The sequence below is a fragment of the Acomys russatus genome, chromosome 6 (assembly GCF_903995435.1).
Source record: "Acomys russatus chromosome 6, mAcoRus1.1, whole genome shotgun sequence".
Taxonomy (NCBI): domain Eukaryota; kingdom Metazoa; phylum Chordata; class Mammalia; order Rodentia; family Muridae; genus Acomys; species Acomys russatus.
In genome coordinates this window covers 34,155,090-34,178,379 of record NC_067142.1, presented here as the reverse complement: position 1 = coordinate 34,178,379, position 23,290 = coordinate 34,155,090, and the positions used below count along the sequence as shown (strand labels likewise).

At 41.5% G+C, this 23,290-nt stretch overlaps 1 protein-coding gene and 1 long non-coding RNA gene across 5 annotated transcripts in view; one reads left to right on the top strand and one right to left on the bottom strand.

Annotated features, from left to right (window-relative positions):
* The window catches only part of Ppp1r12b (protein phosphatase 1 regulatory subunit 12B), a 202,791-nt gene that overhangs the window by 98,777 nt on the left and 80,724 nt on the right, over nt 1–23,290 (top strand). For all 4 annotated transcript variants that reach the window (XM_051147459.1, XM_051147458.1, XM_051147454.1 and 1 more), the window contains one exon: nt 21,770–21,860. In XM_051147459.1, coding sequence (XP_051003416.1) covers nt 21,770–21,860 — 91 coding nt within the window. The remainder of the gene's footprint in view (nt 1–21,769; nt 21,861–23,290) is intronic.
* Nucleotides 7,903–22,153, bottom strand: LOC127190445 (uncharacterized). The gene is made up of 3 exons (XR_007830777.1): nt 22,049–22,153; nt 18,336–18,434; nt 7,903–8,038 (listed from the first exon to the last, which is right to left on the bottom strand). It is a non-coding gene; the product is annotated as an uncharacterized LOC127190445 (long non-coding RNA).

The following is a 23,290-nucleotide window of genomic DNA, read 5'->3' as shown; positions in this document are numbered from 1 at the left end:
CCCCCTCCCCCCACAATGAAAAAGCATCACTGTTATAGTGGAATGGAAAGAGGAAAATAATCAAAGAGGAATTTGCTCTAGAACCAGTTTTCCTTGTGATATTAGTCTGTGGAGGTGACCATGTCCATCCAATGGTAATTGTCATAGCCTGTTAAGGTTTTCAGAACTCTAGAAAGTTTGTGGTGTGTGTGTATGTTTGTGTATGTATGTCTGTGTATGGGCATCTATATGTCTGTGTATGTGTACCTGTGTGCATGTCTCTTTATGTGTATGTGTATCTGTGTATGCATGTGTGTGTGTATGTATGTATGTTTATGTGTATATGTCTATGTCTCTCTCTGTGTATGTGTGTCTGTGTGTGTATATCTGTCTCTCTGTGTGTGTCTGTGTATGTATGTTTATGTGTATATGTCTATGTCTCTCTCTGTGTATGTGTGTCTGTGTGTGTATATCTGTCTCTGTGTGTGTCTGTGTATGTATGTTTATTTGTGCATGTATGTGTATGTGTTCTCTGTATGTGTGTGCATGTCTGTGTGTGCGTGTCTGTGTCTGTGAGTGTGTATGTCTGTGTGTGTTTCTCTGGTGTATGTATATCTGTGTATGTATGTGTGTGTGTATGTCTATGTTTATAGGTGTGTGTGTGTGTATGTCTGTCTGTGTGTGTGTAAGTCTGTGTGTCTGTGTCTTTGTGTGACCAGTGTAACTAGAGATTGAGCCTAGGGCCTGGCCTTGTGGCTGCTAGAGAAGCCCTATAGCTGAGTCACTTTGCCTACGCCTTTGTTAACTTTTTTTGTAAGTGGGGGAAACAGGGCCTTAAACTTGCTCTGTAGCCCTGGCAGAGCTTAGGGTCTCCATGCCTCATCCTCTGGAGTAGTTGGAACTTCAGGCCTGGCACATCATGTTTTGTTTTCTTAACAAGGACTCACTCTGTAGCTGAGGCAGCCCTCCTCAGAACTGTGTGTGAGCTGCCATGCCCAGCTTAATTTGTGGTTTTGAACACATTTCTCACAACAAAATATATAATACTATTTATTATTTTTAAGGGGCACATAGTCTTGGATTTACTAGTGCCCCTTGCCTAATAAAGCTCTCGTGCATTCAACTGTTATTCTCTTTGCGTGATGGGAAGGAGCAGGAGCTAAGCCCCTTGCTTTAGTGAATGGGCGTGAGGAAGCCTAAGATAACAGTCTTCACTTGGCATCAGTTAGGCCTCCCTTTTCTCTATTGAAATATTACTACTTAGCCAGGCCCAGTGGCGCACACCTATAATCCTAGCACTTGCGGGCGGGGGGGGGGGCGGGGATAGAGGCAGGTGGATCTCTGAGTTTGAGGCCAGGCTGGTCTACAAAGGGAGTCTAGGATAGCCAAGGCTACACAGAGAAACCCTGTCTTAAAAACAAACAAACAAACAGAACAAAAACTTTTCCACTTTTGAGGTAAAATAATACTCATTCAGAATAAAACTTTGTTCCAAGGCCAGCCTTGGATCTGCAGTAGTCCAGAATATAGCACTAATCACAGTCCTCCAATTTTTGAGTTGACCTGGGAACTGTAGGAAACAACAGGGCCAACTCTTTAGAGCCAGATGACTTGACTGGCAGACTTCAGGACAGAAATGGCAAGTGGCCAGCAGTTGGCAAATAGCTCTGTAGGGATGCCAGGCCAAGTGGCAGCTGTCACAGTCATGTAGTAGTCAAGTTCATTTTCCAAAGCTCCAAGTTTTCCTTAGCAACAGAATATAAATAATCCCCTGGGCTAATATTAGAGTCTGATAGCGACTGCCTTTGCCTGCCTTTCTGTTCTTTGTTTCCTTGGTAGCTTTTCTCTCTCCTCTAGCCAGCCTTGAATTTTATATCACTTTCTTCAGATCTTCATCCGTCCTTCCTTCCTTTCTTTTTTTAGAAATGGCTATAAATAGTTTGTTTCCACAAGAGACTAAATTTGCTTGTCCCTCTAAATAGCCCACAACTCTGCTTTGCTTCTCAAAGTATGACCCATATTGGCTGAGTCATATACCCTCATACCACCCTTCCTGAGTCCTTTGGAGTCTCTTTAAATTAGGTACTTATTCCAGCTAATGTGAAGCTGTCAACAGATTAATTTGACATCATCTTTGGAATGTTAGAAATTGAAAACAAATAATGAAGCCATCGTTTTTAAAAACACTTAAAAACTGCCTCTAAGCTATGACAATTGTCAATTTAAAAAAGAGATTTCTTAGAATCTCCAATCTCTCTCCATTTTTGCTCTAAAATGTTTTCCTTCTCCAAAAGTCTATAGCAAAGTTGAACCTACTTTTTCTTTATTGGTGTAAAGATGTTTTCCTTGTGTTAATATTGAACATGAAGGGAGCGAAGTAGCAGTAGGTGAATGGTAGGAACATGGTGGTAGGCAAATTGTACACTGAAAATAAAATGTCACCAAACAGCATCTCAGGCTTCCTACACCACCAGGGACAGCCCTACTGTTCTGCCCAGGTGAGGTGCAGGGCACTCTTCTCAATGCTGCAGCTGTTGAGAGCAGGACCGGCTCTCCAGAGTGCCACCTTACACAGCTCTCAGACATCAACATGGCCCCAGGCAGCAGCCCAGGCCGGGGACATCTGCTTGGCCGTTGGTGGTAACATGGGCCATGGACATCTGGCATTGACATAGACTCCTGCTGTTACAGAACGAGGGACCCAGACATGGCCCTTGGTGTCAGCATGGGCTGGGACATCACCATGGTCTCAGGTGACAGTGCAGACTACTCACATCATGCTGTTTCTCACCACCCTCACGTACGTCACCAGTTCTGCCTCTCCATAGTGCACAAATCGTTCCACGTCTCTTTCTCTCCCATCTCTTCACTGCATACTTGCTTATAGTGGCCTGGCTCACATGATGTGGTGGAGGGCAGGAGCCTCTGGGTGTCTTCTGCCCCAGCCAGGCTTCATGGCATGGCGTGGGAGCCTCCTATTGCCCAGGCTGGCCTTGAACTCATAATCTTCATGTCCCCCAGTTTCCTATTTGCTAGTGTTACAGATGAACCCCTCCACATTCAGTCAGAATGTGCCCGCTTTGAAACTACAGAATTGTGGAAGGCTGGACAGTACTGGGAAGTTATGATTTAGAGTGTTGTTTGAATATTTGCTATGTGATTTGGGGTAGAGCAGGTCCCTTTTCTGACCTGTTTGTTGAGTGTAAAAGGGGGCTCAGAATACCTTCTTTGTAAGTTTGTTGTGAGGATTAGAAATAATTTATGGAAAACACAGGTATTTTGCAAACTGTAAAATAATTTAATTGACATATCCATGTTGTTACAATTTAAGAAAAAAAAAAAAAACTCTTTCATCAAATCTGTGCTGGGCTTCTCTAGAGCTAATACATTTGGAAATAAGATCTACCCAAAGTCTAAGCGGCTTCTTTGTCAGAAATCAAGTGTGTAGAAGCATGAGCTTACTTCTGGGTCTTTAATTCGATTCCATTGACCAACCTGTCGGTTTTTATGCTAATACCATGCAGTTTTTGTTGTTGTTGTTTTGTTTTGTTTTACAATTGCTCAGGAGTTCAGCTTGAAATCAGTGTTGGTGATACCTCCAGAAGTTCTTTTATTGTACAGGATTTTTAAGCTATCCTGGTTTTCTTTTTTTTATTTTTCCATATGAAGTTGAATACTGTTCTTTCAAGGTCTGTACAGAATTGTGTTGGAATTTTGATGCGAATTGCATTGAATCTTTAGATTGCTTTTGACAAGATGGCCATTTTTACTGTGTTAATCCTACCAATCCACGAACATGGGAGATCTCGCCATAGTCTGATACCTTATTCATTTTCTTTCTTCAAAGACTTGAAGTTCTTGTCATACAAGTCTTTCACTTGCTTGCTTAGAGTTACACCAAGATATGTTATCTGTAGCTTTTGTGAAAGGTGTTGTTTCCCTAATTTCTTTCTCAGCCCATTTGTCATTTGTATATAGGAGGGCTATTGATTTTTTTCTTGAGTTAATTTTGTATCCAGCCATTTTGCTGAGGGTGTTTATTAGCTGTAGGAGTTCTCTGATAGAATTTGGGGGTTCACTTATGTATACTACCATATCATTTGAGAATAGCGATACTTTGACTTCTTTCTTTCCAATTTGTATCTCCGTGATCTCCTTTAGTTGTCTTATTGCTCTAGGTAGGACTTCAAGTGCTATATTGAATAGATTTGGACAGTCTTGTCCCTGATTTTAGTGGAATTGCGTTAAGTTTCTCTCCATTTAATTTTATGTTGGCTATTGGCTTGCCGTGTATTAACTTTATTATGTGTAGGTATGTACCTTGTATCCCTGATCTCTCCAAGATTTTTATCAGCAAAGGATGTTGGATTTTGTCAGAGACTTTTTCAGCACCTAATAAGATAGTCATGTATTCTTTCAGTTTGTTTATATGGTGAATTACATTGATGGGGTTTCTTTTTATTTTATTTTATTTATTTTTACATTGATGGATTTTCGTATGTTGAACCATCCCTGCATCTCTAGGATGAAGCCTACTTGGTCATAGTGGATGATGTTTTTCATGTGTTCTTGCATTCAGTTTGTGAGTGTTTTATTGAGTACGTTTGCATCAGTGTCCACAAGGGAAATTGGTCTGAATTTTCTTTCTTTGTTGAGTCTTTGTGTGGTTTAGGTATAAGGGTGATTGTGACCTCATAAAATGAATTTGGCAATCTTCCTTCTGTTTCTATTTTGTGGAATATTTTGAGGAGTATTGGTATTAGCTCTTCTTTGAAAGTTGGTTAGAATTCTGAGCGAAAACCATCTGGCCCTGGGCTTTTTTTGGTTGGGAAACTTTTAATGACTGCTTCTATTCCTTTAGGGGTTGCAGCCTAGTTAAATTGTTTATCTTATCTTGATTTAGCTTTGGTAAGTGGTGTCTATCAAGAAAAATTGTTCATTTCAATTAGATTTTTCAATTTTGTGGTATATAGGCTTTTGAAGTAAGACCTAATGATTTTTTGGATTTTATCTGTTGTTATGTCCCCCTTTTCATTTCTGATTCTGTTAAATTGAATACTATCTCTCTGCCTTTTAGTTAGTTCAGCTAGGAATTTGTCTATCTTGTTGATTTTTCTCAAAGAAGCAGCTCTTGGTTTCATTGAATTCTTTGTATTCTTCTCTTTGTTTCTAATTTGTTTATTTCAGTCTTGAGTTTATTTCCTGCCATCTACTCCTCTTGGGTGTGTTTGCTTCTTTTTGTTCTAGAGCTTTCAGGTGTGCTGTTAAGTCGCTAGCATGAGATCTCTCCAATTTCTATATGAAGGTGCTTAGTGCGATGAACTTTCCTCTCATCACTGCTTTCATTGTGTCCTGTGAGTTTGGGTATGTTGTGCCTTCATTTTCATTTAATTCTAAAAAGCCTTTAATTTCTTTCTTTATTTCTTCCTTGACCCAGTGGTCATTGAGTAGGGAGTGTTCAGTTATCATGGGTTTATAGGCTTTCTGTTGTTTCTGGTGTTGTTGAAGTCCAGCTTTAATCCATGGTGGTCTGATAAGATAAAAAGGGGTTATTTCAGTTTTCTTTTGTCTGTTGAGACTTGCTTTGTGTCCAGTTTTGGAGAAGGTTCTGTCAGGTCCTGAGGAGAAGGTATGTTCTTTTGGGTTTAGGTGAAATGTTCTGTAGCTATGTTAAGCCCATTTGATTCATACCATCTGTTAGTTTCTGTTTAGTTTCTCTCTAGATGACCGTCCATTGGTGAAAAGTGAGGTGTTGAAGTCTTCCACTAGTGATGTGTGGGGTTTGATGCATGATTTAAGCTTTAGTAATGTTTCTTTTACAAATGTGGGTGCCCTTGCATTTGGGGCATAGATGTTCAGATTTGAGACATCACCTTGGCAGATTTTTTCCTCTTGATGTGTGTGAAGTGTCCTTCCCCAGCTCTTTTGATTAATTTCGGTTGAAAGTCTATTTTATTAGATATTAGAATAGCTACTCCAGCTTGCTTCTTGGGTCCATTTGCTTGGAAAATCTTTTTCCTGCCCTTTACTCTGAGGTAATGTCTATATTTGTTGCTGAGGCATGTTTCTTAATTTCAATATTCTTAGTGTCTCAGAGAATAGAGACACCTGAGAAGATGAAGAAACAGGGAATGACAGTTGGTAGAACAGTCAAAACATTTACAGCATTTATTAAGTTCACTGTCTTATAACTTAGAGATAACTCAAAAACAGTAATACCAGATATTACTGACCAAATATTATTATGACATAATAATGACAAAGCTTGAGGTAAGCTGAGAATTATCAAAACATGAAACAGAGATTTGAAATAAGCACACATGGCTGGAAAATTGTATCATTATATGTACTGGAAGCAAGGTTGCCGCAAACATCCCATTTGTAAAAAACATTATCTGCAGATACAATAAAACAGCACAGCAAACAAGCGATGCCCGTATATACAGGGTCATACATCTCTATGATGTATTTCTAGATAACTAGGAAAACGTTTTATCATGGCAGCATAGTAAGTGACAGCTATACATAGGTCCTCTTTCTTTCTTCAGGAAGAGAATCCTAGAAACTCAGCACTTGGATACTTATTGGAAGCAACTTCTGGTGATCTAAGTGTGATGATGCCAGGAATTGACTCTTAGGAGGTACCGCCTTGCTTCAGGAACACCTGCTTTAGTTTCTAATGAAGATGAGAATACTTTAAGATTGGCTATGGGAATGTCTGCATGACTGAGTTTGCTGAAAACAGGTGAACAGTACATATCATGTACCAATGATCCCTGACTGTGTAAAGCTTTCTAAAAACATTAGTGTTGTTCAGCCCCATTGCACAGTTCTGGAAAGGAAGACCTGAATGCTGTCTGCTGAGAGTTAATATGATGGCACTTGGGTTTTATATGGTGGAAATGTCTATTATCTTTTTGCCATTTCTATTGCTAAACATTGCTATCAGAACACAATTGCACTTTTCCAGAGATAAGGACATTTTTCATTCACTCCCTTAACACACTACATAATGGTCCACGAGTAGGGACTTATGAAGTATCTCTCCTCCTCTCCTCCTCCCCTCGCCCCTCTCCTCTTCCTCCCCTCCTCCCTCCTCTTCCTCCTCAGTACACACTTGCTTAGAAAACAAGAATTTATTCCCCAACATAGCAGAAGCTCTTGTGACTATATCCTAATTCCTTAGCACTTTAGATGGGGGAGCAGTCACCTAACACTGCTCAGAGCTGGATCAGCCATGTTTTTATGGTTAGCTTCCTTCTGATAAAGAAGTTCTGTTTTCAGACCTGTGTTAGGAGGGGCCTAACATGTAGAAGGGGCCAAATGTTGTGCCTTAACTTTTTTTCTCATCTACCAGTTCATTTAACATGGTAGTAAAAGGTGGCTCCTCACCATAGTCTCAAAGAATGTTGTTTCTGTTGTTTCCTGAGAAATGACAAGGTTTTCACCTGTTTGTTGAAAATTGGGCTTCTGGTAAAAACCCCGTGCATAGGTGTGTGGCCATGTGTGTCAGGTAGTTCAGCCTTCTCCGGAATGGTTTGGCCGAGCAGTTTTGAATTTGAAATTCTTCTGTGGAAATCAGAGGCATGAACTGAGTCAAGCCTCTGCCGTGGGTCACTAGCATTCTCAGGGTTTCAGGGCTGCTCAGGAGAGTTGAGGTAAGGTATCAGTATTGGGGTGGGATGGCAGAATCAGCACTAACAATTACTATGACAGATGGCATCTTAGATTCATGCTTTGAATTGTTATGACAGTTAACATTTAGATACACACTTTCAATTGTTATGACAATTAACACTTAGACACATGCTTTCGATTGTAATGACTGTTAACACTTAGCTACAAGCTTTCAATTGCTGTATCAACATCTTGGATGCATGCTTTCAATTGTATCAACATCTTAGGTGCATAGTTTCAATTGCTGTATCAACTTCTTAGATGCATGCTTTCAATAGCTGTAACAATTAACATCTTAGGTACATGCTTTTGTGTTTGTCCTTTTGGTCTCCTTTTCCTTGTAGGTCTTTGGGAAGTTAAGTTGGTTGTTTTAATGGTGTGACTAGAGAAAGAGAAAATGCAGGTGGTAAGAATAAGATGCAGGTGTTTAAGATTACTGGCTTAGAACTTGTGTTTCTTCACATTCTTAATGGATTTGAAGAGGCATAAGGATGTAAGAAACAGACCCAAGGGTCAAGGTAGTACAAGCTAATTTTTTTCAGCTTTTTTTTTTTTAATTGAAAAATAATTCATGTTATATCTCATTTGCTATCCCATCCCATGCATCCTCCATTCCTCCCTCCCTCCTGCTTTCACCCCATTCCCCTTCCCTATGACTCTGACCGAGGGGGACCTCCTCCCCCTAAATATGATGCTAGGGTATCAAGTCTCTTCTTGGTAGTCTGCTATCCTTCCTCCGAGTGCCATCGGGCCTCCCCATCAAGGGGACATGGCCAAATATAAGTAATTTAAAATTTCAAGATCCAGGAAAGCTCTTATCTTTTAAAGATGAAATTAATCCTGTGTCTATTATTCTTAAATTGAATGCTAATGATGCGCAGGTATTAGTTGTTTATTCATCTTTTTTATTTGTCTTAAATATTACATAATATAAATTCTAACTAATCAAAAGTCATCATGTGTCCTCCAGCCCCTCTGCCTCTTACACTCTTTCTGCCTCTTGTGTAGGGTTCCCTGAGCTCTGAGGGGAGGGGCTTGATGGAGACATTTCATTTAGGGCTGATTATTCTACGGTTTCTCGTTCTCTGCACAATGCCTCGCTGTGGGCCCTATACTTGTTCCCATCCACTTCAGGAAGAAACTTCTCTGATGACGGCTGAACAAGGCACTAGCCTATGAATATAGCAGAATAGCCTTAGGAGTCACTTAATTACACTTTTTTCCCTGTTTTATACCATTATTATGTGATTTTACCCTAAGTCCCTGCACTATCTAGCCTTAGGTTCTTGGATTATTCACACAGTGCCCAATATAGGTTCCATTTTGTGGAGTGGCCCTTAAGTCAAATCAGTTATTGGTTGGTTACTCTCCCACAAGCTTTGTGCCACCGTTGTCCTAGCATATTTTTCAGGCAGGACACCATTGTAGATAAGGAGATATGGTTGGCATGGTGTTTACATTTCTTGTGAGAGTGCACAGAATATGTTCCTGTACCAAAGACACTGGAATGCAGGAGGGGAAAGCTCTATGTAGGCACCAGCTCAACGTCTCCATCTTTAATGAGTTGTGTAGGTGTTGTCTTCAGCAGTGGGGCGTTGCTGTCAGTTTGTAGAGACCAATCTATCTTGGCAACAGCCTGGGTTGTTTGGAGATTCCTATGGGGCCCCTTTGGCCAACAACTCAATTAGATGTAACCCAGTCTCAGTACTGTAAACTTTGGTGACAAGAGATGGCCAATTGGGACTCTTGTTTCCCCTACTATTTGATGACTTCATTTAGCTCACCTTCATGTATGTGTGTCTTTTAGGAAATTTCTACTATATACATTTCCATACTAGTCCTCAAATGAGCCTTAATATTAGCTGTCTCTCCCTGTATTCCTTCCCACAACTTCCTCTCCTTTCCTCTCCTCACTTTACGCTGCTATTCCAGCTCTCTCCATCCATAACTGTTGTTCTATTTCCCTTTTCTAAGGAGAGTAATCTGTTCCCTCTAGCCCAATGGTTCTCAACATGGGGGCTGTGACTTTTTGTGGGGGTTGAACAACTCTTTCACAGGCGTTGCCTAAGACCAATGGAAAACACAGTTATTATGATATGATTCATAAAGTAGGGAAATTATGGTTATGAAATAGCAATGAAATTAATTTTATGGTTGGAGGTCACCACAATGTGAGGTACTATATTAAAAGGTCACAGCATTAGGAAGGTTGAGAACACTGCACTAATCCCTCACTCTTTGTCTCCGTGGTTCTATGGATTGTAGCTTGGTCATAATTGACTTCACAGCTGATATCCATACATAAGCGAACACATGCTGTATTTGCCTGGGTCTGCAATACCTTACTCAGAGTGATTTTTTTTTCCTAGTTCCATTCAATTGCCTGAAAATTGATGATGTCTGTTTTGTTTTGTTTTGTTTTGTTTTTTGAGACAAGGTCTCTCTGTGTAGCCTTGGCTGTCCTGGACTCGCTTTCTAGACCAGGCTGGCTTCGAACTCACCATTATCCCTGTGCCTCTGCCTCCTAAGTGCTGGGATTAAATGTGTGTGCCACCATGCCTGGCTGATGATGTAATTTTTTTAAAAAGATTTATTTATTTATTATTTATACAGTGTTCTGCCTACATTGTGAACTTGCACACCAGAAGAAGGCATCAGATCTCAGTATATGTGGTTGTGGGCCACCATGTGATTGCTGGAAATTGAACTCAGGACCTTTGGAAGAGCAGACAGGGCTCTTAACCACTGAGCCATCTCTCCAGCCCCGATGATGTAATTTTTAACAGCTGAGTAACTCTGTTAAAAAACATCTAGGTTTCCAACTTCTGACTATTATGTTGGCAGTTGAGCAAGTGTGTTTGTGGTAGGATAAACATCTCTGTTTCATGAGGGCCCATTTCTGTGCTAATGGTGTTCTGCTCAAAAAGTCTTTTCCTGTGCCCATGAGAGCTCCTTCACTTAAAATACGATTGCTGGCTACTTTGCTTCCAGCTGCAGGCTGAAGCCAGAATTCTCTCCACAGTGTTCTTTAGCATACAGTTCTTAGGACTGATTTGATCAATTAAATAGTAATCTGTTGCTTTTTGTTCCTGTGTTGTGAACTTGTGAGGTTGTGTTTTACTGGGTTTTCTTCATGTAACATAGCCTAATACACAGATGTTAAATCAGTGTTTTCTGAATAAAATTGTAGGAGTCTTCTGTGCCCTTAAGGTGGCAGCAGAGGAATGCCAGTTGGCCTACTTGGACGTCTGACCCAGAGTCTAGTGTCTGGATCAATGCCCAGATGAGTGCATCTCCCATATTCCATTTTAAGTGTTTTAATACAGGAAATGCAGATGGCTTCTAGCACATGAAAGCCTTGTGGATTTCCTGGTACTTCTTCAGAGGACAGCAGCAGACACGGGACAGCAGCTCCCTGGGTCACAAGCAGGAGCATACTTTACCTTTCAACAAAGCAGCTCATGCCTTCACAGGCGAGCTTTGTAGCCTCTCTGGTCTGCATTTCTCCACTGGCTAGCTAGTGGGGTTAGGTAATAATAATAAATTCTAAAATTATGGGATCCTAAGTTTTCAGTGGCTGTCTAGTGAACATCATGTGCTTGCACTGTCCTCGGAACTATAGGTATAGTAGGACAGGGCTATGCCATGCGTTGTACTCGCAATATTGAGGATCTCTAATACACTTATTATCTCTTTCAGTTCAGCATTGTGTTCCGGCAAATATATTAGGATTCAGGGTGGGAAAAAAAAGTGAATGATAGAGAGATAGTATAGTGAGAATGGGCTTCATGGAGGTGGAATTTTAGTCAGCTTTTATATATACGAAAGGCTTACATAGCCTAAAGTGATTAATGATTTTGAAAGTCTAGTATATACCCAGACCCTCTTTTCCCCCATAATACATGTTAAGGCTCAGGTAGATTAAAGAACTTTTGAGTAATCATAATTAATAATGAAAAAGCAAGAATTTAAAACCAGGACCTTAGGACTACACTGTCATCCTTTGACCAGCAACACCACACAAAGGCATCTAAGAGGTTAGCCTTAGCTGGACCATTCCATACCATAAGGTTGACAATATGAGCGTGATGATTAGATCTCCTGATCTCTTTAAAGAGACCGTAATACTTGAAGGAAATGGGTACTAGGGGTATTAGGATGCTGCCATTTCTGAAAACACAGCAAATTGAAACTCTCTATCTCCTTTCAAATCTGATGGGAAGTGAAGGGCTTCTGAGAATCAAAAAAGAAGTTGCCTTGTACAGCATTGAGTGAGGCGCTCGCTATGGTTGTATCTTTGGCAGAGTTCTGGGGCACTGGGTAAGATAGTTCTGTTTAAGAAGTATTTACAAATAGGGCTTAGCTGACAGGATTACCTGGATGGTTGTTCCTGGTTCTTCTTTCAATAATAGTCTTTCTTCCTCAAGGCCTTAGATAACTGGGCCATATATTACTTACCTCATTGATTGGCTTCCTCTTAGGAAATCTCATTCTTCTAACCTGAGGTGGGTAGGACAGAGTGTGATTCACTGTCCCCATGCACTAGAGCTGAAAGTGGCCCACTGATCATTGACATGTAAATAAAATGTAGTGATGCTTCAAGGATCCTTCAGGACCAAATTGTATTATAATGAAGCCAACAGTGTTTAGAACAACTCTTGGCCCACACAATTCATAAGTAATGGGAGGTAAAACCACAAGCTCAGTTGCTTTGTGATAGAAATGTGCTCTGTACAGATGTGGCTTGTCCTTTGTGATAGAAATGTGCTCTGTACAGATGTGGTTTGTCCTTGGCAGGTGCACTTCTTTCCCATCTTAGGACTCATCTACGGCCCTGCACTGTGCTCTGATGTTACAAGTCTCACCTCTTTTAGCTGCTTGTTGGTCTTGAAAAATCCCTCTACTTTCACTTTATCCACTCCCTAGCTTCTTACTCACTCTTTAGCCTATTAAAATGGAAATTCTGCAATTCTGCTCCGCTTGCCAGCCCAGTGACATTCCTCTGGCAACCATATCCTTTGTTTGGTTGGTTGGTTTTGGTTTTGGTTTTTTTGGGTTTTTTGTTTGTTTTTGTTTTTTTGAGACAGGGTTTCTCTGTTAATCTTGACTGTCCTGAACTCCCTTTGTAGACCAGGCTGGCCCTGAACTCACAGAGATCCTTCTGCCTCTGCCTCCTGAGTGCTGGGATTGAAGGCATGGGCCACCATGCTCAGCGGCCATGCCCTTCTCAATGATTGGATTCCAAGGTGTCTTCATCTTTTACCTTGAACTCTCAGCGGGACTTTATAAAATTCACTACTATTTTTAAAGAGTGTCCTGTCATGGCCTCTTAGGTACCATTCTTTCCTGGCTCCCTGTTGTCATTCTGAAGTCCCTTCTTGGCATCTTTTCAGTTCCTGCTTCTTCTGTAACATGCAAGCATCACTTCCCTCGTGTCCTTAGCTGCTTCAGCTGTCTGTGCGAGCTCTCTGCCCTGGAGCTCTTGCTGCTTTTCATGATGCACGTTAGAAGGCTTAGGGAAGTGCTCGACTTACTCTCTAGACACTCTTGAGAAGTAGTCATTTGCAGCCATTATTTTCCTTCCCCTTGGCCCATCTCCCTTATTTCTTCATCTGTCTCAAGTATTGCTTTATGTAATTTTAGGGTTCTCAAGTCCCCTTAAGAAAAGGAGCAGAGACAAACCAGACTAAGCCATTCTTCCCTCTGGCCTTTAAAACAGGAAAGGTCTCTTCTTGTGTATTAAAAAACAACAACAACAACAACAACAACAAAAACAACTATCCTGCATATGTGCTGCCAAACTGAGAAATTCAGACATCAGACTTGAAGAGTTTGCTGATGGAGAAGCAAAGCAGGCATCTGTCAGAAGCCCTTTTCTCCTTCATCCTCGCTCCCCACGAGCAAGGCCTCTCTTTCTCCTTAAGGATCTCTCCGTTCTGTCTGGGGATGCAGCCTAGTGGTAGAGTTCCTGCTTGGTATAAACAAGCTCCTGAGTTTGATTTCCCTACAGCCAAACCCCCAACCCCTTCCCTTCTCCCGCTCCTCCATCAGTACTGCTCTGTTAACTCAGGCCCTGCCATTGGACCTCGGGCTTTCTTGTCCCCTCCCTTCCTCTCCCCGCCAAGGCTGTGCTCTGTAGGTAAGACCAGGTCAGTGACTCCTGCTCAAACCCCAGACTATGCCCCCTGAGAGTTTCCTCCCCTCTTTTCCCAGGAAGCTTCTTACTCCTTAGGTCCTGGTCATTGCTCCTCCGAGGTCTTTCATTCCTTAGCCCCTCAAAGAATATCTGGTTTTCTCTGCAGAAGAATCTTGGCATTTTGGTCTTATACACTGACTATCACTGTGTACATCTCCCCGTAAGATTCTGCTCATGATCAGGCCTTCTCCATTTTTAAATATAGTATCCAGGATAGATAATACAAAAGCAAAGATGGGAAAATTACTGGAATGAAAAAAAATGAATAAACCAACACACTACCAGCCAAACTAGGAAGTAGAAAATTACTAAATGAATAGGAAATTATATATTATAAGACACATAACTGTAATAACACAGATTCCATGTTTCACACATAACCTTAATTCAGTTCACTAATTGTGTGTAATACCCAGTAGAGTAGGCACAGTACAATCTGCTAATGCCATAATGACAAAGAGTAATGCCCATATTTCTGGGACTTTAGAGGGGTGGTTAGCACTGGATGGATGGAAGGCAAAGGATCTCCTTTCACTAGACTTGAGCTCACTGCTGAAGTCTACAGTGTGGAGCAGGGCATTCGGCATGCGTTGGAGAGCACCTGTGCTTCCCATGCGATTGCCAAGTATAGCCCATAAAACTTTAGATGCAGAAAACAAACCCTGTTGTGTATGTTAGGTCTCAAAGGCAAACTGCTAACTGAGGTGCCTATTAACATCAAAATGGACTCTGGCTGCCAGTCTCCCTCAGTCCCTGCCTCTCACAGAGTCCTCCTGGCTGGCATACCCTGCCCCTACACTGAAATCAGCACAGGACTGGGCCGGGCTCCCTGCCCCCAGATGCTTTTCTCTATACAGCCTCAGATTCTGGCTGCCAGCCCTTTTGACCTCTTGGCCTCCTGGCCGCTGCTCTTGATTCCTGCTCTCCAGGCCTCTTGGCTGCTGGCTCTGCCCTCTCTTCTCTTTCTCCTGACATGGCCTTGTCCAGTCTGCTGTCATGTTCACTTTAGACGCTTCCAGATGCCACTGGCTATGCTCTCCCTTATGTCTGTAATAAAACCCCCAAGCCCTTAGGAATAGTCATGTTCTTTTGTTTTATTTTTCCATTCAGTGTATATTTTACTACTTAAAATAATCCTTTGTAGATTGAAGTTCACTTGTTTCTTGTTTTTCAAAACGGTCTCATTCTAACACTTGTGACAAGACTCTTGTCTCAGTCCTTTCCTGTGGCCCCAGTGCTGCGATTCAGGTGTGAGCCACCACATCTGGCTTTCAAATATGAAATCTTTATTTTTGTTGTTTTGTTTTGTTTTGTTTTTTGCTTTTCAAAGCAGGGTTTTCTCTGTGTAGCCTTGGCTGTTCTGGACTCACTTTGTAGACCAGGCTGACCTCAAACTCACAGTGATCCTCCTTCCTCTGCCTCCCGAGTGCTGGCATTAAAGACGTGCACTACCATGCCCAGTGGGTGTGAGATCTTTTAAATAGTAGCATATAAGGTGTTCCATAATGAACATATATTTTAATAACACAATCCATATTCTCAGCACTAGCAAGACCATTGCTAATATCCATATATAATCTATTTATGTTTAAGTCATGGTAGGTATTTTTTTATTGTAAAAATTATTAAGCATTTTAAGCGTGCCACCTATGTATCCTTTGACAAGATTATATCTCAGCATATTGCTAGATTTGCCCCAGTTCTGTTACAATAAAACACAAAGACTGCAGTTTAAGTACTTGTGACTCTCTCTTCTCTGGCATCCCTTGACTCCTACACTAGAAGTAACCCAGCTCTAAATTTGGTATTTGACACTCTCAAACATTTATTACCTCATTTCCTTACATAAATACATAATACTTTTTACATGTTTTTATATTTTCTATACATCGACTCATTCCTGACATTCTGAAACTTTGTCTTTTCTCTCAACATTGTTTTTTTTTCCCTACTGTAAATGTTGACTTTAGTTCATTACATGATTATACTATGATCCACTGTTTTCTCTACTAATGGACACTGAAGCACTCTCTTTCTCTCATAATACTAATGATACTTCTGCTGTGTGTACTCTTGTTCATATTTCCTTATGTAAATATGCAAGAGTTTCTCATGGGTCTTTCCACTGAGAATTCTGAGTATAAAGGGTGCAGTCATATTTCTCTTATTTACAACTGGGATATATTTGAAACATTGTTTTATTTTTCTTTCTTTCTTTCTTTCTTTTTTTCCAATCAAAGAAAGATAAAATACCTTCTTTTTTTCTTGCTACTGGTGAGACATTTTCTCTTATTTACAGGCTTTTCTGGTTTTCCTGATTTAAAATTTTCTTGAAAATGTGTTTTTAGTGATTTGATGTCATTGTTGATATTGTATATCTTTTTTAAAGTCCAGGTGTTTTCTGTTGTATACCTGTAATACTTTCTGGTTTATTCTGTAATACTTATGTAAATTTTATCATAATTTGTTATCCTTCCTATTACGATTGACTTGTTTCTATGAGTATATGTTGACTTTCTTATTTTAAACAGCAAGACAGTGATGGTACCCTGTTCTGCTCTGCATTCAGTGATAAATGATGGAGACAGTTGGTCAGGTCTCGGCGGTATAGCCTGTGGATATGCAGTAGAGCAGCATGCACTGGCCTCGTTGGCACATGAATCTGTCATTCTTGGCATCAGTAACACCTGCTGTGACCAATGAACTAATTGTAAAGTGACCTACATAAGTAAAGCACTATCATTTGTGAAAGTGGCTTTGGCTCTGAACACCGGCATGTTTTTTTTGAGCAAGTGTTCAGAAGGATGGCGACTCAAGATTATACTGTGCCGATTGAAGCTAGGTCACAAGCCGTGCATCAAAACGAGTTCTACAAGACGTAATTTAGTGCTGAAGAACTTGAAGACTAGAATAAGGTATTTGCAGAGTTTCTCTGTGAAAGGCCAGGTAGCAAACACTTTAGGCTTTGCAAGCCATGCACTTGCTGTTGTGTCCGCTCGCTGTCTGCAGCGCAGCATGGCAGCAGTGGGTGTATAGCCTTGACCCTGATGCACATCCATGACTGCTTGAGCACTGTAGGGGACACACATTTTAAAGGTTTACTTTCTGGTCCTTTCCTTCAAGAACGTGTTGTACTCAAGGACTGAAGATTTCACACCATTGACATTTAGGGCCAGATCATTCTGCCTTTCCCATGGAAGAGACATGCAACGTTGTCCCTGATAGCACCAATCTAGAAGATTTGGAAATGTCCCCCCTCCTCTGTGTTCTCTCTTATCTCTGTCTGTCTGTCTGTCTCTCTCTCTCTCTCTCTCTCTCTCTCTTTCTTTCTTTTGGGGGGGCGGTTACTGGAGTGATTGCATGGGCTCCTTGCTTGAACTTCAACCTTGATGCCAGTGCTGAATGAGAGTTCACAGTGGTGAGCAATCCTTTGAATGCAGTTATACTTAACCATGAAGTCAGGTCATACCTACTAGATAGCATATACTAGCGTGCTGGCTAGTTATTTGTCAGTTTGACGCAAACTAGACATACCTGGGGGAAAGGAACCTCAACAGAGGAATTACTCCCATCAGATAGGTTCATAGACATGTCTTTGGGGCATTTTTCTGATTGCTAAATGTTTGAGGAGGGCCTAACCCACTGAAGACAATGTCACCACCCCAGGGCAGGTGGCCCTCCCTGTGTTACATAAGACAGGTAGATGAAGGAGAGCCTGGGAGCAGGCCAGTAAGCACCATTCCTCTGCACCCTCAGCTTTAGTTCCTGCTTCCAGGTTCCTGCTTGAGTTCCCACCTTGGCTTCCGTAGATGGTGGGCTATAACTTATAAGCTTCCTTCCCTGAAGCTGCTTTTGGTCAGTGTTTCATCAAAGTAGCAGCAAGCAAACTTAGCTGTAGAAATCGTCCTGATCCTTGGGCAGCTTCTCAACCTGAGCAGTGCTTGCAGTTTTCCTGTCCAGGCTTAACCCCTTTATACAGAGCTCGGATCTGTCTTTGCCTTCCTGTCATGTGTTCTTTTTTATCAGTCTCTTTTCCTCCCTTGCTCTGCGCCAGCTGGCTGGGCCTGAGCCTCCAGCAAGGCAGTATTTACAGCTCGCTTGGGTGGATGCCGCAGCTAGGGTAGCCCAAGGGCAGATGAAATGGCATCCAGAAAGGGATGCTGCACCTCCCTGCTCTGTCTTCTTTCACATAGGAAGAATTCCTCTCCCTTCTGTCAAATGACAAGGAGTATTGATTGGCTTGGCACAGTATATAAAATATGCATCTAATGGAATGGTATTTTGGGAACTATTAGCAGCACTGGCTTGCTGAGCCCCAAGATTTTACTCTCCTCCTCTTCCTTTTCCTCCTTCCTAGTAGCAGCTTCTTAGCAAATTACAAGCTCTGCCTCTGGCTTTCTGGGTAGCAGTGGCAGTGCAAGCTTTCTCTAGTTTCCAAGGGAGACGAGTGCTGAGACTGCAGTGTTTCCCAGCAGCCACTTACCTTTCTTGCTGTTCATCTGCATGCATGTCTTGACCTTCATTCTGCTATGCAGGCCTGCTCAAGAAGGTAACAGTGTTTTCTTGGAGTTCTCTGTGTTGGCTGGGGGGGCAGAGGGAAAGCAGGGTGGTATGGGTAAAGGTATATATGGAGACGGCAGAGTATAAATGCTGCAATTAGAAAAAAAAATAAGTGGCTCTGAGGCACTCTGGTCTGTGAACATCTTCCTGTTTGCTGTACTTATAAAATACCCTGAAGGTGGGAGCCCTGGCAGAAGCTTTTGTAAAACTTAAAATTGCTGCATATAAAAGCATAAAGTTATAGTAACGTTACCTATGGGAAGCATGGGAGAAAAATGAGAACTTGGAGAAGAAAATGTTATAAATTGTTCTCAAGCATTCTGACTTCATGAATTCTATTAAGCGTGTGTTATACACATTTAAGGGAAGAGTTGAGGTTATGCTCTTCAGTCTATTCCCAGAACTCCAGAGCTGTGCTTCCTAGTGTCATAGTCAGTATTCTTGTGTCTCTGTTTAAATTTAATGACAACATTAAAAATAATGTCCTCTGTTGCACTGGCCACATTTAAAATGGTCAGTAGACACATATAGTTACTGGATTCTATATTAGACTGTTATTGGACGTTTCCATTATTATACAAAGCTCCATTGAAGGAACTAAAGAAAGTGACCCATAGAATATGGGAAGCTCAGTACAATTAAAGTTCTATATCATGAGTCCTGAGTCTGGATTCAGCCAACTCCAGGTTGAAAATATTCAGGAGGAAAAAAATACATCTGAAGTTAGCATGTATAGCATTCTCTTGCCATTCGTTAGCTAGTTCAGTATAATGACCAGTTTCATAGCATTTACATTGTACTGAGCAATGGAAGTAGGCTAGAGGTGACTTAAGGTACATATTTAAAGAGGGTATATAAAATATCTGCAAATGCTATTTGATTTTATATGAGACATGGCTTTGGGTACTTGGAGGTGGGGTGAGTCCTGGAACCAAGCCCCCTGGAGTATTTAGAGATGACTGCGTTTGGCCAGACCAATGAATAGGCTTTTAGCATGAAGGCTAAAAGACCTTTCGCCCACAATCAACAATCAGTACAAATATGAGTCCACTATGGTTAAAGCCAACTGAAGTCTTGAAATACACCTTGCCTACTTCTTATTTTGTGACTGAAGATACTATGGTCCTAGATGAAGATTTGGTTTTTATGGGTTGCTCACAGCAGCCTTATGTAAATGTAAAACCATCCTCTACCTTCAGGCTGTTTGGTAATGCAAACTTGAGTGAGACATCAGAGGAGGCCAGTAGAAGGTCAGAGTGAGACATCTCAGCCTACTCATTCCTGCTGCTGATAGATTTGGGGGAGGATATGTCTTCCAAGTGTAGCTAGAATGTTCTGATGCTTTGTGACAGAAACAAACGTTTTCATTATGCAATGAAGGACAGTTCTGGATGCAGGAGAGCATCATAATTGTGAGTGACCTTGTAATCTTGGCTTTTCCGCTTCTTCCTTGGTCCTCAATTAAGTCTTCTGCAAGGTAGGGATAATTTTATCATCTCTATCCTGAATCTTGGAGCTAGACCAAAGTTTGAAGTCTTTTAGGCATTGGTCTACTGAAATAACGGCTAAGTCGGGCTGTGGTGGCACAGCCTTTAATCCCAGCACTCAGGAAGCAGAGGCACGTGGATCTCTGTGAGACTGAGGTCAGCCTGGTCTACACAAATTAGTTCTAGGACAGCCAGGGCTAGCTACACAACAAACAAAAACAAACAGAAGATGAGAGAAAACACTGCTATGGAAATTAGACTTTGTTATAAGGATTTTAATGAAACATTGTATATCACTAAGAAAAGAGAAAATTCCCCTAAAAATAGAATGTTTGTTTTTAAAACAGAAACTGTAAATAAGCCCATTACAGAATTTGAATATTTTGTTTAAAACTTTCCTTCAAAGAACTCAGGTAACTTTTATTGGGGAATTTTATCAATTATGTAACCCAAATCATACATACATTCATACACAAAATAGACCAGCAGAGAATATTTCCCAACACACACAACCTTAACTTACAAAGCTGACCACTAGAAGAGAAAATCAGAGGCCGCATTCCTTTTATGACTGTAAGTGTAGAATTTTGGGTCTGGGGCCATGGTTGAGCTGGCAGAATGTTTGCTGTAGTCTAGCAGTGGGGATATAGAAATACTCAAATAAAATAAGGTGGAGGGTAATTAAGGAAGCACTTGGCATTGACTCTGGCTTCTGTACACAACTAGGAGTGCACACATACACACACATACACACACATTTATATCTTGAGCTGAGTGTGTGGCTCAGTGATAGAGTACTTGACTAGCGTGCACACACAGCCACAAAAGCAAAAATAAAATATAAAGCACAAAACCTGGGGCCTTTTGTTTGAAATGTACAGAATTTTAAATAAAAATCAATATGGTGTTGCCATACAAGCAGGAGGGCTTGAGTTCAGATCCCGAGCACTCACATAAAAAGCTAAAATGGCACACAACTGTAACGTCATCACTGGGGTGCAGGGAGAGGAGGCTTGCCAGATCTTATCTGCCAGCCAGTCTAGCCAGATCAGTGAGCTCCAGTTTTAGTGACTTTGTTTCAAAAACTAGTATAGAAAGATGGGCTAGGGAGATGTATACTAGTGTTTGCCACACAAGTGTGAGTACCTGAGCTCAGAACCTGTGCTGAATGTGTAGCATGCTCAACTGTAATCCAGGTGCTCCTATAGGGAATAGGAGGTGGGGACAGGAGAAGCTTCTGGACCAACTAGCCTTTCACATGCAGTAGTAAGGTGAGCCTGTCTAAAATAAAGTAAAGATGAACGTTGCTCCAGGTGTCTCTAAGCTCCATGCGTATGCTGTGGTGTGTGCACACGCAGTGACGTCTGCACTCCGGCATTTACACACATTAATCTCCATGTGAACATGTGGACACATGCATCAGTAAACACAAAAGCTTAGCCTGATTCCTATGCGAATAGGAAGTTTTGGTTTAATTTGCTGGGTGGTACCTAAAGAAAATTTACAGCCAGCATCCCCTGTAGCAGTAAAGTGCAGATGGCAAGAACAGAGCATGGACACTTGCTATCGTTTCCTCTCTCCCAGTCTGAACAGTAGGGCAAGAAAAGAAAGAAAAATGGTAAGGACAAGAGAGAAGAAACAAAATTCAACTCTCTTTTTACAGAAGGCACTCTTCTGTATGAGCGGCGGCACATTTACAAATACTTTGAATGTCGTAGCAGCATTTACTGAAGGCATATAGCTTTCTGGCCGTTTTGACCTTTACGGACATTTATTTTAGCTGTGGGCATCCCTTCAGTTTTGGAGTGCCTTCTTGTTCCTCCGGCGCAGGCAGCTAAGGTTTTATGCTGTTTCCTCTCCTCCTCCTCAGGTCTTACCTGACTCCTGTGCGGGATGAGGAGGCAGAGTCTTTACGGAAAGCGCGCTCCAGACAAGCTCGGCAGACGCGAAGGTCTACTCAAGTAAGCACAACACCCCTGCCCCAGTGTTCTTTTGTCTTTCTGCCTGCCAGTGGAATAAGAATTAAAGATACTGAAATGAATGTCTTTATTCCAGCCACTGCGTTATAGTTGTCGCCACACCTACAGTCACACCTACAGCTATGCTGTGTAGAATCAAATAAGCTATGGCTGTCTCTGCTCGCTCTCACCTCCGTCACCTCCGCTCCTCCAGGCTCAGGACTCACCATTTTAGCTTGGCTTGAGAACTGTAGGGAGCCTGTAGCCCTCCTCACGTGGAGAATCTCTAAGGAAGCTAATGGCAGTCTGAAACGTTAAATAGCGTTTCCATTTCACTCAACACACACAGGCTATTCTTAGATAAATACATGAGAACATATTTTCGTATAAAAACTTGTATAGAGATTATATAGCTACATTACTCAAAATAGCCAAACAGTAGAACCGACCCAATAATGTACTCCGTAATAACCAGTACTAAGCTGCTACTAGTATATGTCCACTAGCCAGCGAATGAGCAAAATATGCCATATCTGTATAGTGAAATGTCATTTGGAACTAAGAAGTCATGTTACAGGAGCTGGAAAGATACAAAGGATCAGTGTTCGCTCCCAGCACTACTGCCTGCATCTCCGGCTCCACAGGATCCAGCAGCCTTGTCTGGCCTCCCTTGGGCATCTGCATACACACATTACAAACCAACACACAGACATACACATAAATAAAACAAAACTAAAGTGGTGTTACAATGTGGATGAACTTCGAGAAAACATTTCAAGTGAAACGAAGAGCTCACTTGTTACGAGTCCATTACGTGATATATCCAAAATGGCGCATGCAGAGATTGAGAAAGTTGAATAGTGCTAAGGTTCAGGGAAGAAGAATGGAGGAGACTTGCTAGTGAGTGTGGTTTCCTTTGGGGATGATGAAAATGTCCTGAAAGTAGATAGCAGTGACAGTCAGATCATATACACTAAAAGGCAGAATTGTATGATATATAGGTTAAATATTAATTACACAGAAAGGCCTTTAATGGGAGCCATGAAAGCCGTTGAAGGAGGAATGTGATGCAGTTCACACTGTTTTGCAGAGATGGGAGTGGTAGGGAGAGGATGTTTGCCAAGCCAGGAACCAGAAGCCTAGTTAGGAAGCTGTTCATAGTAGTCCCAGCTGAAAATGGCGAGGCAAGGCCTCAGGTTGCAATGGCTGTGGGTGTGAGGAAAGGCTCTGAGTGTGTGTTGAAGGAGGCCAAGAAAGCCCGTGAAGTGGCACGAAAGGAACATCCAAAGAAATGAAAAGTAGAAAACAGCAGTAGCGTCTGAAATGAAGGAGAAATCAATGTGCAGCAGAAAGGAAGCGTTCAAGGGGTTTATTTAGATGGTGCAGAAGTCAAGAAGGGAAGTCGATGACTGGGAAAGCGACATTACACATAG